The sequence below is a fragment of the Magnolia sinica genome, chromosome 18 (genome assembly GCF_029962835.1).
Source record: "Magnolia sinica isolate HGM2019 chromosome 18, MsV1, whole genome shotgun sequence".
In the NCBI taxonomy this organism is placed as follows: Eukaryota; Viridiplantae; Streptophyta; class Magnoliopsida; order Magnoliales; family Magnoliaceae; genus Magnolia; species Magnolia sinica.
Window position 1 is genome coordinate 71,621,403 of NC_080590.1, and position 15,424 is coordinate 71,636,826.

General features: G+C 39.0%; 1 protein-coding gene across 1 annotated transcript; it reads right to left on the bottom strand.

Moving 5' to 3' along the window:
* Window positions 1-1,403: 1,403 nt before the first annotated feature.
* LOC131232434 (uncharacterized) lies at window positions 1,404-10,664 on the bottom strand. The gene is made up of 3 exons (XM_058228653.1): window positions 10,381-10,664; window positions 5,370-5,625; window positions 1,404-1,457 (listed from the first exon to the last, which is right to left on the bottom strand). The coding sequence occupies exons 1-3, from the start codon at window positions 10,662-10,664 to the stop codon at window positions 1,404-1,406; spliced, it is 594 nt and encodes a 197-aa protein (XP_058084636.1).
* Between the last annotated feature and the right edge of the window lie 4,760 nt (window positions 10,665-15,424).

Sequence of the window (15,424 nt, forward strand, 5' to 3'; positions counted from 1 at the left end):
ACATAATGAATAATTATTTCACAAACATAAAATCAGATTATAAATAATAATGTAGCATTGAATATCTTTTATAAGTATGTATACAAAAAATCATTAGATACTTTAATGGAATTGTATATTATTTAACAATATTATCAAATACAAATTTAATTTTTATTAAATACGATATTGTATAATCTTCAATTCATTTATACATATAATACGATATTGTATATTATGAATTATGTATATTAATGTGTGAACAGTAGCATGTAATTAGTAGTATGTTAATATTAAGATTTTATTTATATATATGTATGAGATTTTAAATATTTTAATTATAAGTAACATACAAAAATAATAAAAGAAAATTATATTAATATTAGTATCAGTTAGTAATATATGATAAAAGGCTTACAAATGGCCCCTTTAGGACCTTTTAACCACTGACATTTAGGTTCGGAATCATCCGACCACTAGACTAACGGAAATCCACCATTACAAGTAGAAAGTTAAGTGTATGGCCCACCTGAGCCTTGTACCCACCTGATCTTCGGTTAAAGTACATATAAGGGCCCATCTAGTGAGATGGACGGTGTGGATTTATCAGGAACATCTCGGTGGACCCCACACTGGTGTGGTGTGCATGCAAGAGGCTGTGCACCAGCCGTGCACCGAGCAAAGGGCTTGGTCAAACGCTACTGACCTGACGAAGCCGTAAGAGGAAATCTCCTCTTCTTCTTTCATTCTTTGCAAGCAAAATGAGTAGCGCCCGTTTGATTGATCCGCGGGCCACCATGATCATCCAATCGGACAATCCAAACCGTCCATCATCTCTAGAGCGTGGGGCTGACCAAAACCCAACTGTCACGACATATTTTCCTGCACGTGTGGACGCACTATCTTTACTGCAAATCGGCCCCACAAACACAAATTGCTAAAAACGGAAACTTGCCGTTCTCCATCCGTATGCCAGCTTGACAATCCAAGTGAGAAGGAATCCCTACATCTTGGCTGTCCATTCGGTGAATCCCAACCCTCCATTTCGCGCGGATTAGGGCTCCCGTATGAAAACCGACGTAGCTCTCTCCCCACAGTTTTAGAATACCGATGGCAGGATTACATCCGAGCCTTCTGATCCAATTCGACGGCCCTAGGGAGTTCAGGGCTCGATTTAAGTCCAAGACATGGGAGTTGCAACGGGTCTCTCTCCCACTCCCTTGCCTCAACTCAAAAATAGCCATTTTCTTCTTCCTTCAAAGCCACCCACCAAACCACCCTGAAGCTTCAAAAATCCTTGTCTCTAAGCTCCTCTGAGCTCATACACAACACCTACAACAATCGGTTCGAAGAAATAAACCCCCATTTGTAATCTGCCATTAATGCTACATCTTCTTCCCCGCCATTCCACTGCACCAACCATCTTAGTTTGAGTCTGTTCCGACTCCAGTTATGTTCGGATTTGCGGCTGGAGGTCCCTGGAGGAGGAAAAAGGAGAGGAAAGTGAGAGAGTAGAAAGAAAGGAAGAGATGGAGAGTTGAAGAGAGATCGAGAGATGGTGTGTTGCTGCACCAGCTCAGGCCAAGGTAAGTCATTGGCCCAACCACAGTAGATCCGTCGTGCTGCTGGTTCGGTCCAGGAAAAGGAGAGAAAAGAGAGGAAATAGTGAAAAGAGTGAGAGGAAAGGATGAAAGGCAGAAAGAGGGAAGAAGTGAGTGGGTGCAGCCGTTGCGTCCGCTGCCGAGTCAAGCGAACCCGACCCGCTGGCGAGACAAACTCGCTGGGCCGAGTTTGGTCCGAGTTGGGCATGGGTTTAGGCTACTCCAGACCCCTGTGAAAGTCCAGAGGTAGGAATGGGAAAGAGAGTGAGAGAGAGAGAGAGAGAGGAAAGGGTGTTGGTGCTGCTAGAGGGCCACTCCAGCTCAACTTCAGCTGAGTTGTTAGCTCGTTGTGTCAACTCAGTTAGGCTGAGATTGGGTCTGGGATTAATCAGCATATTGCTAGAATTCTAGCTAGTAACAAAAAAGAAAAAAAGAAGTAAAAGGAAGAAAGGAAGAAGGAAGGAAAGAGAGATGGGGAGGTGTTGGCGGTTAAGTGGAGCCTAGTCAACTCGGATACCAAACTGTGTTGATTCGAGTCGAATCGACTAGGTACGTTTTCCTCTCTACCTCTCATTGAGATTCTAGTTTGTAGTTGGTTGGTTAATAGATTTTCCTAATCTCAACTAAGATGTAAGTCAGTTCTTCCTCCCAAAGTAATTCATTTGGTTTATTACTATAATTGGTGTCACTATAGATATTGCAACTGTTAATCATGTTTAACAGGTAAATTTTAGTTACTATAAACAAAACCACAACCATTGGATATTAGACATTGGTATTTATTTACCATTCCTAAATACTATCATTGATAATAGATTACATCATTTGCTACCATTATTATCAGGATTATTAGATTTATATATGATTAACCATCTGTAAATTGTCTATGTTAATATTAGTTATTACATACGAATTATCATTATTAAATATTAGAGTTCTATATTTAAATATTATCATTGGTAATTAGATCATACTATTTATTTCATTATGATAACTATTAGTGCCTCGTTAGTTAATGTTAAGTATATTGTTAACATTAATGATCGTTTTGAAATTATTAGTACTATTAGCATTATGATCGATTATACGCTATTAGCCATTATTAGATTACTAATTTAATTAGTAACATTATTAATATTGTTATTACATCCATTAGAAATTGAATATAAAAATCTAAACCTAGATATAAACTCTAAGAATGAAATCCTAACTCTACATTTAAAACCCTAATTCTACACTAAAACCTTAAAGGATAACCCTAGGCTATGATTTTGAACCCTAGGTTAAGACCCTAACCATAAAAGGTGTATAAGGCTCGGGTCTAACTGTATAACTTTATAATTCATGGTAGGGTTCGGTTCTAAGGCGCAAGTACTTAGCGACACTAGAATGTGATTCGTTTAATCAGGTGATGATTCTTCCCCTTGAGCTTTCCATTTTCCCCATTAGCTTAAGTTATAGTTTTTATTTAAATTCATAATTGATGTCTCCATTTTATAACCACATATGTTAACTGTTGGGATCGAATTGCTATATTACATGCTTAATGTTTATCTTGCATATTTATTTCATGCCTGTGGACTATTTATGGATTGCTTATGGAACTTAAACTAGTACATTAGTGGAAAATTCCCAGATATAAATGTACACCCATACTTAGGATGTAACCTGACTAGTTGTGACTGTAATGGACCTTCTACTTAGTGGTTATTGAGTTGTGGTTTAAATTAATCATTGATGTGGGCCTACCATCAAGGGTTGTTGTGTCCAATGGTTTTCAAGGATGGTCTTTTATCTCATGGTTTTGATACTCGCCCTATGCGGCTTATTTTGATAATTGCCCTAGGTGGCTTGTTTGATATTCACACGAGTTGGCTTTGTTCTGGTATTTTCCTTATATGGGTTCAATGTTTTATACCTTGCAACCATGCGATGGTAAGCCCTATATATTGTAGTATGATTGGCCACTAGTTGACAGGCCTATTAAACATCCTAAGATGGTAATCTCATGAGCCGGGGATAGTGGTATGAGACCTATGCTCGAGCTGTCGGACTATGCTGGTGACAAGCCTCGTAGTGACCTTTGAGCTTATTTAAAATGGCTAGTTGTAATTGGATTAATAACGAATTGACTAATCATGCATACATAGCATAGACCAATATCTATTGCTATCGTACGTGATGTACGTATTGTTCCGACTAGATGATGTACCCAGGTTCGATGATTCTGACTGGATGATGTACCCAGGTTCGATGATTGCACGGGTGACGAGCCCACTGTCCGCATGGATGAGCATCCCTGGGGTGATGATTGCATTCACGCATCCATGGATCTAATAAGACCTGCATCATATATTGTTTTGTATGCTTTACTTTATAACTATGCTTACCTAATGCAGCGGTGTTTAAAATTGAAGGGAATTCATACTGAGTTGGCCACTCATCCATCAAATAAATATAACTGTACAGGTAGCACAAGTGGCTTAAGTGATTTTCAGGTTTGGGCTGATGAGGAGCCATGTTTAAGTGCCAGGGTTGCATGACTGTATCTACCTTGAGAAGCTGAGGGGCCTCGCGGCTCAAATTTACTTGCATTCTACTATTTCTCATGTATTAGATCATGTAAATCTTGTAATTGTTAATTTTGAAGACATTGATTTGTATAAGTCATTATGGGCAACCTCTTGTATATTCTAAATGAAATTTGAAAATTTCCCTTTATGTTTACTTGTCCATTCTACGTTCATCTTCTACTTTAATGAAAGAATAAAATATATATACATACTTGAATTTGACCATCCTTTAAAGATAAACCTCGGGTTTTTGGGAAACGAGTCGTATACTCGGGTCCTGAAAAGTCGGGGCGTTATACTAACTCAACTTGCTCTGCCTCAGTGCAGGGCATCGGCTTTAACATCTTAGAGATGTGATCTAGCTAGTATTCAGCTTCCTCGGGCACGTGAGTGCTCGTAAAAGTGGGAGGTCGGAAGCGCTGGAAGCGTTCAAATAGACTGTTGGTATTCTTATTTCCAACAGGGTGCACAGGTGGTGCTTGTGGGACTGTACTCATGTTTTGGGCAATGACCCCCGCAATAGTGGCCCAAACTTACTGCTACTACTGCATTAGGAGCATCATCTGCTCCAACCTATCAGGGGGAGGAGCCGCCTGAGGCATGTGTGACGTCGATGAAGACACACGGTTCTGTTTCGCAACCGATGGTGCAAAAGGTGTTGGCCCATTTGTGGGGCCAGTGGTTGGTTGTGAATCCGGCATTGTCTCAAAATTTGGGCCTAAGCTAGGGTCCATCTGGCTATCGTTCAAAGGAGGTGCCCCATCAATCGATCTGCCAAGTGCAAGACGTGTCATATTCCAAGTGGTTTTTGGAGGCATTCCTTATATACAACATAGGGTGCAACATATGTAAGATTTTGAATAACAACACTTAATTTTTCAAGCATTCTACACATTCCAAATCAAAAGAAGCTTCATGCATTTCATTTAACCAAAATTATCGCAATACATGAGATGTAGTCTTACATGGATCATGACAGAAGATGCATGTGAGCTAATTTAACAAAAGCCTTAAATACTAAGCACACCAACACCTAACTAAGCCTACCAAGGCTATTATAAAGGAAAACAAGAAATAAGAAAAACTCAAAGATGACTACAACATATGACTAGTCGTCCGACTCTGGTGAAGGTGGAGGAGCACCCTTGTCCTGCATACAGCACAGGAAGGTCTTCAGAGTGCGAGACATCCTTTTGAGTTTCTGTTTTAGGTAGACCTGATTCTCTTCAATTTTGGCCATGCAGGCTTCTAAGGCAGCCCAATCATGGCGGTCCTCATGTGCAGCGGGAGTAGGTCCCTCATCAGAATCTTGGGCCTCCTCTTCCTCTTCCTCTTCCTGCTCTCCTTCCTCACTGTTTTCTTCTTCCCTGCCTTCCTCATCACTGACTTCCTCATCTTCACTACCTTCCCCATCATTGCCTTCCTCATCTTCACTACCTTCTTCCTCCTCACTCTCCTCTTCTACTTTGTCCCTATACTCATCAAGCTTTGCTTGTCAGTGTCTGGGGCCTATGCCCATATTGTTGAGCGTAGTGTCACTGATGATATGAATCGGGGCATGGTTCTCCATATGGAGTCAGAAGCCAAAATTTTGGGCGATCTTACAAATAAGTCGACCCAAGGGAAGTGAGGCATCTCCCTGTGCAGATCGTACAATACCCACTATCTGAGATAAGATGAATGTAGGTAGGCATAACTTGTCTCCCTGACCAGCTCTGTATAAGAAATCCACCATGAGCCGAGTACACTCTGTGCGGTTACTCCACCTTGGATATACATTATACGTAAATATGTGGTGGAGCAGGCAGAAATCGTTTGTCATTTTGGTCGATGCAAGGGTATTTCCTCGCCTCCACTACTCAAGCTAGCTGTAAAGGAAACGTGTGCGGTGATTTGTTTCTCATTCACTAGTAAGGTTTGTCTCGCTAGTATGTACCAGTCCACGTTCCATACCCATGATACGAGCCACCATGTCTACATTGACTATGGCCTCCTTTCTCCCCAAAGGGATTGTAAACTGAAGAGGCTCCAATAGTGGGTTCCGTATATGAGCATAGAAGGCACGCACTGCGCCTTCACTCGCATGAGTATTTCCCTCAAATATGGGACCCCATCCATTTTCCAGGAGCATGTCCATCACTGGGTACAACCTGAAAAGTCTTTCATCAACATGAGCCTCGAATACAACTTTACGATTATGGAACCTACCTAGCTCGATGCCCACCAGTGAAACTTGGGATCTTAGGATCATTTCTACATTTTTCGCCTCCCTCCCAAGTCAAAGTGCATCAGAGTATGTTGTGTTTCCATAACCTAGGTCCAGTTTAATCCAAATCATGCTTTGATACCAACTTTTAACGCCCCGAATTTCGAGGGTCGAGTAAAGCTCAACTCCCGAGATCCAACACATCACTTATGCAACATAGATAATGATGTTTAAATGTTGTCCATATTAGTGCATTAAACATGAATTGGATTACATTAAATCAACATACCATACTCCAGAGTTAATGTAAATATATAAAGTATAAACGTGTTTTATAACCTCCAGAGTATGAATGTGTTACCGGGCTGAATATATACATATTTTATTTCAAAATATACAAAATGACAAAATGTGAATGTATGACTAATCCATATAATCCCTGTAATCCCAACGACGTAGCTCTAGGTCTACACAAACCCACCTAAGAGCTACATGTAGGAGAACTCCTCCTTGTCTAAGAAATCCGGATCCGTCACGTGAGCCTTATCGTCATCTATAACTAAATCAGAGTTTGGTTGGTATTTTAAAACACCGTCCCAAAGTGGGAGTGAGTGATCAACTCAGTGGTACTATAAAGCAAAGGTTAACATGTTATCAATTCAATCAAGCAGTAATGATAAATTAATACAACAATCACTTTCTAATTACTCTTATTAATGCAGGAATGATATGCAGTGATGATGCATGGCCTCGCCTGCACTCCCTCAGCGACTTCATCTAACGATCGGGCATGGTAAATCCCTAAAAGTGCGCTTCCTCGCCAAAGCACATGCAATGCGGTGCATGGTCGTGTTAGCCAAATAATTGATTAGGCTTATTCATACAACAGTTTTGAGAAGCCTAGGTACCTCCCTTTATATCATTAACCCAAACAGGGATCCATCTAGGGTTGTCAGTCCTAGTAATCACATACGATAGGTAAGTTGTAAGGCATCACCCCTAATAAAAGTAGTGGATAAGTAAATTCAAGAGTTTACACTCGAGGTCACTACGGGGAGGCTCGTCACCTTGGCGTAGGCTTAGTTTATACTCGAGGTCACTACGGGAATGCTCGTCACCTCAGCATAGGCTAATAGCTCGAATATAGTGTCTCATACCACCGTATTTGGCTCACGAGTTTAGGTTGCTCACTGGTCACTACGGGGAGGCTCGTTACCCCAACGTAGGCCGACAACTCGACAACGGTATCCCATACCACTATGCCCGGCTCATGAGTCTTAGCGGATCGTGGTACCATGGTTGAAACGGTTTTTACATTGGTAAGTGGTACCTTAGATTCAAGCAGTAACGTCCATACATGGTAAACATACAATAAGCCAATCGGGTTATTTGACAAGTTTGATTGGTATGAGCGCACACTAAATTAATCAACATGGAGTGCATAAGCACTCCACGTAGCCTAACCATTGTCGACAATCACCGTATGGCTCGAATTCATTAAACGTATCCAATGTGGTGAAACTAGTTCGATCACTCAATCGGTAACTGTTACTGATTGCCTGGACTATGTAGTAGTCCCAATCATTCTCAGAAGTAATAGGTAGTCGCATATGTTAATCACAACAGCGTTTAACAACAATTCAAACATAATTCTCATTTGAGCATTTTATCAAACACATTGAACATGTTGTTATACATATGCATTTCATTCATAATTCACATAGTATCAATTTACATTACATGAAAGAAACTATAAATATGGATAAGGTAGTTGAGAATCCTATCTCAACACCCTTATAAAAAGCGATTCATCAAACAATTTCTCATTCAAGCATTTTATCAAACACTTAGACTACAGATTACTACATACATGAACTAAGTTAGTTATAGCCAATATTATGGCAAATCCTTTCACAAAGGAGTTGTTATACATACAACAATCATGTATTCTATATTAATAGTCATGGCAAGCACAAATCATAATTGCAATTTCACTCGAACATTTCAACAAACACATGGAATGCATTATATATTCACATAGTTCACACACGTGTATAACTTATCAAATACATCGTAAGTAAGATCATATGGCAGCAATCAAGTCAGACAAAAATTATTGCTAACATTGAAATCCTTGAAAATCATAACCTAAACGTTTATAGTCCGCACCTTTTTTTGGTTTGCTCGTTTTGAACTTGGTTTGAATCCTACGTTCTTGAAATGGAACAACGGGTACCTAAATCATGAAATAGGTTAGCTATTTCACTGATTACCCTATCTAAATTTCTAAAACAAGATTAGGGTTAGAATTTCTTACCCAAATCGAAGTTGGAATGACTCGTGTAGCGATGGTGGGGAGGCGATTTGGTACGTGGTGCAGTGGGAGTGAATCCCAACAATGATCTCCCGAACTCTCACTCTACTCCTCACACTTTTCTCCTCTTTTCTCTCTTCTCTCACCTAGGGTTTGAGAAATTCGTATGAGAGAGGGGTGGGGTGGTTTAAGGGCCTTATATAGGCTCAGAAGTGATGTAAATGGCCCAAGGGCCATGGTATACTTAAGTTATAGCCAAAGGGTGCCTGTTTTTGACAAATAGGGCCCTTAGGAAGGTCTATTTCTCACTTAAGTCATGAAGCAAGTTCCCTGACAATGGATTTATGCCAGGACTGTGTTTTTGGTGTGATCTGACAAACGGATCGACCGTGAAGGACCTATATCAGATCAACAGTCATCGTTCCTCGATCAGGGCCACAAGTATACCGATTGGTGCAGGAAAATTTCCCTGACCCATGGGTGAAGTTTGGTCAGAACCTGACGGTCCGAAGTCTTCAATTTCGACTGTAAGCGAATGACACAAATCATTTAAGTTTCAAGTCAGTTTCTAAAGATATTCTTCGCTCAGGGCTTAAGTTGTGCATTTCTGGATATTATTTGGGCTCGATTCCCGTGATGGTTGTCAAGCCTAATAAGGTGGTTATAACTCTATAGTTTCACAGTCATCGGACTTTCGACGTGTGGTCCAGGTCCGATACGGAGTTTCAATGTGCTCCCGAGAGCAATTGGGTTTTGGAATTTCCCCTAGGTTTTCAAGTAATGTTGAGCTAGTGATTTTAATGGTTTTTGGTTCTTTCAGTTTGTAAAGATAGTGGTTCAAGCTAATCCACCGATTAATTTAGTTTAGTACTTAATTAATTTTCGTCTAATTTCCACAGTATATGGTCTTTAGGGATTTCTGCCTGAGGTGGTACTCGGGCCTTTGTACGGATTTTTTCGAGACCTTATAGAAGAGGTGCTCGATGACAGTCTTCAATGTGCGATGCTTCTGATTATGAGAGTTCTTCGATGACATTGAACTTTTCTCGATGTCATCAAGGAGTCATTCGATTCATCAACTGACTGATCGAAGTGATAAATATGACATTGATCTGTGTACTTCGTTAGATCCTCAGATATACATATCATAAAATATTTTCTTATCAGCTTATATACACAACAAAATTTGTACAAAATATTGTGAAACCCAAAATTATAAACATTTGCAATGTTTATATTTTAAAAAAAAGTTTTTGAGGTATAGAAACCTCAAATATATCATGATAATCACAAAAGTGCATCATTTCACACACACACCCAGGTCTAAGTGCGATGACCTGGGCTTATTATCTTTGCTCGTGATATTAGGTAGATGGATCATTCTTTCTATTGCCTTTAATGACATAACAATGGTCACTAGTGCGAAGACCCTTCATAATCGATTTTCTTGATAGGTTCGAGATCTTGCACTCTTGTTTAGAGAATGTCACCACATGCTTATTGTGACATATTTGAGAAATATTTAGAAGGTTGTGTGTTAACCCTTTTACACAAAGAGCACTCTCATTTTTTTGCATCTCCATTCCGACCATAGTTCCATGCCCCATTACCTTAGCGGTGCTACCATCTCCAAAGGTGACCTCCCCATCATCAAGATTTGAATAATTTGAGAGAAGAGATTTGTCACCCGTTATGTGTCTTGATTACCTGCTATCAAGGTACCATTTATCAGTTACTAGATAATTTTCCTTGTTTTTTGCTATCCATTTTGTGATAGTTTTTCTTTGAGAAGTTGTTTTTGCTTCACTACAGGCTTGTCTGGGCATGTTGGGTAACTGAATCGCATTTCCTTGTTTCATTAATTCCTTTGTTTTCTGATTTAGTTGAGCCACTTGACTCAAGAGCTCCTCCATTCTCTTTGTCATTCTAGGAGGAGACGAATGTTTCTTACCTCTTGGCATGAACCTTGGCGGACTCTTGACATTCTGCATTGTTCATCCGTTTGGTTTATATTTACTAGTAAAGTTCAAACCAGAATCGAGTTGAGTCCTGCCAAAAGTAAGGCATTCAAATTTATAGTGGCCTGAGTCGCCACATGAGTGACAATAGGAGTAGCCCTTGTATTACTTCCTGATGCAGCAGTTTTCTTAATCATTTGTGCTACATGAGTGGGACTTGGTTTGAAATTTTTATATCCCAATCCTCTCTTGTCTTTTTGAGTCTTTCTAGTTTTTCACTACTTTAGGAAAATTTGTAACTAAGCTCAACAATTTTTTTTTAGATTTTTCCACATAAAAAATAAGTGTGTGATTTTCATTCTTAAGATGCATGTTTTCATCTTTCAATAATTCAATCTGTTTGTAGGTGTGGAGGCCATGAGTATTACTAAAGGTTATTAATTAAGTGTGTATTGATCTCTAAGGTTTTATTTAGATCCATTTGAAGCAATTTATTCTTATTTTCATTGATACCGAGTCTTTTAAGGATATTGATGCTATGTATGTGGAGTTGATCATAGGCATCATGTATATTATCCTTTTCTTCCTCTTCTTCTTCTTTCTCACCATCTGATGGAAATGTCCCTTCGGCTCGTGGTTCATCAATTTGCTTAGTTTCCAAGGGAATGTTTGTAGGCGTGGAGGCCATGAGTATTTTTAAAGATTTCTGGTCTCCATCACTCTCTGAATCACTGAAATCTGAGTTAGATTCTTTAGTGTAATCCCATGTGGCTGCCATGGCCTTTCCCTTAGTCTTTTTTGTGGGACATTCAGTGGACAAGTGCCCAAATTTTTGAAAATTGTAATACTGAGGCTCTTTGGACCTTTTAAGAGGTTTGCCTATATGGCGCTTGTTGTCTAATTGTTTGCCTTTGTAGTTGAATGGTTGACCACGGTTTTTGTTGAAAAATTTCTTGAACCGTTGAGCCAAGAGAGCCACTTCCTCATCCTCATTTTCTCTCTCACTTTCCTCCTCCTCATTAATGGTGGTGTGTTTTGTAGCTTTGAAAGCATTACTTTTGGATTTGGGGTTGGTTTGAAGTGTAGTTCAAATGTTTGTAGGGAACCTACTAGTTCTTCTACTTTCATTTCGTCCATGTTTCTACACTCTTTAATAGTTGTTACTTTGGAGTTGAAATGTTCCAGTAGTGATCTTAGAATTTTCCTACAAATTTTTGAGACCGGAATTTTCTTTCCCAATCCACCCATGGAATTACAGATGATGTTCAGTTTTGTAAAGAATTCCATGAATGTCTCATGTTTCTCTATTCTAAGGTGTTCAAATTGTGATGTTAGGAGTTGCAGCTTGGATCTTTTTATTGTGCTAGTTCCCTCATGGGTTGTTTCCAACAGATCCCATGCTTCTTTTGATGTGCCGCACATACTATTTGATTAAAGACCTCTTAGGACACAGCAAAGCAAATAACATTCATTGCTTTTGCTTCAGATGTTTGTTTCTGTTTGTCATATGCAGTCCACATTTCTTTAGATTTAGGCTTGGAGATAGTTGTGCCATTTTCAAGTATTATTTGATCAGTTGCTGGCACATATTCGTTTTCAACTATTTCCCAAATGTCATGATCTAGAGATTTCAGAAAGTAGTGCATCCTTACCCTTCCAATATGTATAATTTAAACCATTAAATATAGGAGGTCTAGACACAGATGAGCCCTCCCATTTGGCCATGATTCCCAACTTCAGTCAAGATCACTCTCTAGGCGGTTAAACCCTTAAGAGAGATCCGCTTTGATAGCAATTGAAATTACGGTAAAGACTACTATAGTAGAAGTAAGAATAGGTCAAAGTGTCTTAAGGGGGGGGGGGGGGGGGGGGGTTAATAGGACTTTATAAAATTTTATGGAAATTTAAAATCCTATTAACCTAATCTTGATCTAATATGCAACCATCAAGATATACTCATTTCAACTCTAATGGCTTCCAAGCCAAGAAGAGGATCCATTCACAAGACTACTTAATATTTAAACAAATATAGCAATTAGTTTATGATGGATGAATTATGTGAAAGTGTGTGGGATGTGATTCTTATCAGTTCCAGATAATCATGTCATCATGCTTCATGTGAACATTCAAAGTAAACACAATAAAAGAATACACAAATAGCAATCCCAAACATAGTCATTTATAGTAGTTCGGCTATGTGCCTACTCCACTCCCGACGGATGCACTCATCCCTTAAGTGTACTGGATTTCATTAACGGAGGTTTCAAATCAGGTTCACCTCTAACCTTTACAACCTACACAAGGTTAACTCTAGGACTTAAACAAGGTACTTAAACATGCTTACACAAGGCAAAAGTTTATACCCTACATAAAAGCAAAGGTCCTATACAAAGCACCTAGGTTTTAGGCCACACAGGCCAAGGATCCACACAAGGAACCTAGTTTAGACCACATAGGTTAAGGATCCACACAAGGACCCTAGTTTAGAGGACACAGGTCAAGGATCCACACAAGGAACCTGGTTTAGGCCACATAGGCCAAGGACCTACACTAAGGACCTGAGTTTATGCCCTACACAAAAGCAAAGGTCCTATATAAAGCATCTAAATGTATTCTCCCGTCGGAGGCTTACAAGGAGGGCTTAAAAGGTTTGAGATGCACCTGTGACCCAATCCTACACAAGGAATGATCAATAGGGTCTCTGAACTCTAATGACTTATAAATAAGTAGGTGAGCCCCATTCTACACGTTGATGAAGACATACTCCCTTGATGACGAAGATTCTTCAGCTCCCTTGATCCGCAACACTGATGATGCTCCTATGTAAGGTGACGGGGTTGGGTCAAGGTTTTGTTGGAATCCACTCTAATGAATGTAACTCATTATAGAGACAGAGTGATTCTAAGGTCTTAAGCATTCAAGGGATCTTAGCTCAATGATTTGCCATTAAGATGGTAACTGGATAATCCTTGAAAGAGGAAGTTCTTTCACCAATCCACTTTATTGAATATCAATGATTAGGGTGGATTAAAAGGTGAACTCCCATGAAAAAAAGGGCTTAGGGTTGGTGATAAGTAATAACTCTCTCAAAGCTCTCTCTCTTTTTCTTAATACACCAACTAAGAACAAGCTCTCCTTATAAAGGAAAAAATCTCCAACAGTAATAAAATAGTCAGTGTCTGACTGAGTTCAATGTCATCGAACCTGATTTGATGTCATCGAACATATACTTTTGATGCCATCGAATATCAGCTCGATGATACGAACTCGACTGAAAAACATTGCTGGAACTTTTTGTCATGAGATCGATGTCATTGAACCATCTTTGATGTCATCGAGATTTGAACTCCGATGACATCGAATTACAGTTCAATTCCTCGACATCCTATGTGATATTACACAAGAGCTTGTTGGACAGTTTTAAGACTTTCTTCGATGTCATCGAGCTTGATTCGATGTCATCGAATTTTGAAGTTCGAAGAGATCGAATCCCAGTTTGATTCATCGATCATTTCAGAAGATATTCCTTGAACGCTCGTTAGACACTTCTTTGTCCATTTTTGATGTCATTGACGTTTGAATTTCGATGTCATCGAGGTTGTCTCGATTCCTCGAACATTTCCATTTGATTTTCCTTTCAAGCTTGCTGGACCAGTCTTGTCCAATTTCTATGTCATCGAGACTTCCTCGATGTCATTAAAGTTTGAATTTTGATGACATCGAGGCTATTTTCGATTCCTCAAACTTTTCAGTTGATTCTCCTTTGAAGTTTGCTAGACACAGACTTGTCCTGATTCGATGTCATCGAAATTTGAATTTCAAAATTTTGATGACATCGAAGCTCATTCGATTCCTCGAGTAAAGTTAGAATATTTTCCAAGAACTTTAGCTAGACAATGCTCTAAGCTTTTGATGCCATCGATTTGCCTTCATTGTCATCGATTACTGATGTTCGATGTCATTGAGGGTATGTTCAGTTCATTGAACATTCTGTACAAATATTATGTGGTTGCTAGACATAAACGGTCTCATTTCAATGTCGTTGAACATGAGTGTTCGATGTCATCAACGTATGCTTGATGTCATCGAACCAAGTAGAAAACTTAGAAAATTTTCCTGTATTAAAACAAGTTTTTAGACTTTTAACTCTTATGTTGTTTTAAGGTTTTTAAGGATTTATTTACCTGAGTGTTTTAGGACATGAGATGTGAGGCTTAATTTACCTTTGACAATCTTAAAATACACATCTGGTTGAGGCAGTAGCTTATATGATCTTCATATGGGAGCTCACTTGACTCACCAACTCAACCCTCATGCTAATTGACAAACCAGGGCACTTTCAGATTCAATAAACACAACTAGAATCAGAGTCCTATCTTATCCAATTCGAAGATGAAGCAATTAAACCAAATCTCTGAACTTTTCATTTAACTAGTCCTTAATAAAGGTGTGTTGTGATGATTAGAAGGAAATCCATGCATCCACCATGCCCAGGAGACGATGGTGAATCACGAGTTTTACCAATCTCACAATCTCAAAACAGGAAAAGAAGATATTCAAAGCTATCACAACATCTATTGTAATTTGAGTCACAATAAATCATAGAAAACTTAAAATATTCCTTTAATTCAAACTAGAAATCAATAATGTTCAACATAAACAAGAATCGAAGCAAAGGAAGTATCAAAATAAACTACAACTTCACCTCCTAGCCCTAGCTAAGAGATTAACTATTATAGCTAACTTAGAAACAAAAGAAAAAGTAAAAGATATACTAGAATCCATAAAGAAAT

Coding starts and splice junctions, on each gene's coding strand:
- LOC131232434 (XM_058228653.1), bottom strand. CDS start 10,664: ATGCAGAATGTCAAGAGTCCGCCAAGGTTCATGCCAAGAGGTAAGAAA. Junction 5,626..10,380: donor AAATGGTACCTTGATAGCAG/GTAATCAAGACA, acceptor TGATGAGTATAG/GGACAAAGTAGAAGAGGAGA. Junction 1,458..5,369: donor CCAAAATTGAAGAGAATCAG/GTCTACCTAAAA, acceptor TTCCTCCTCCAG/GGACCTCCAGCCGCAAATCC.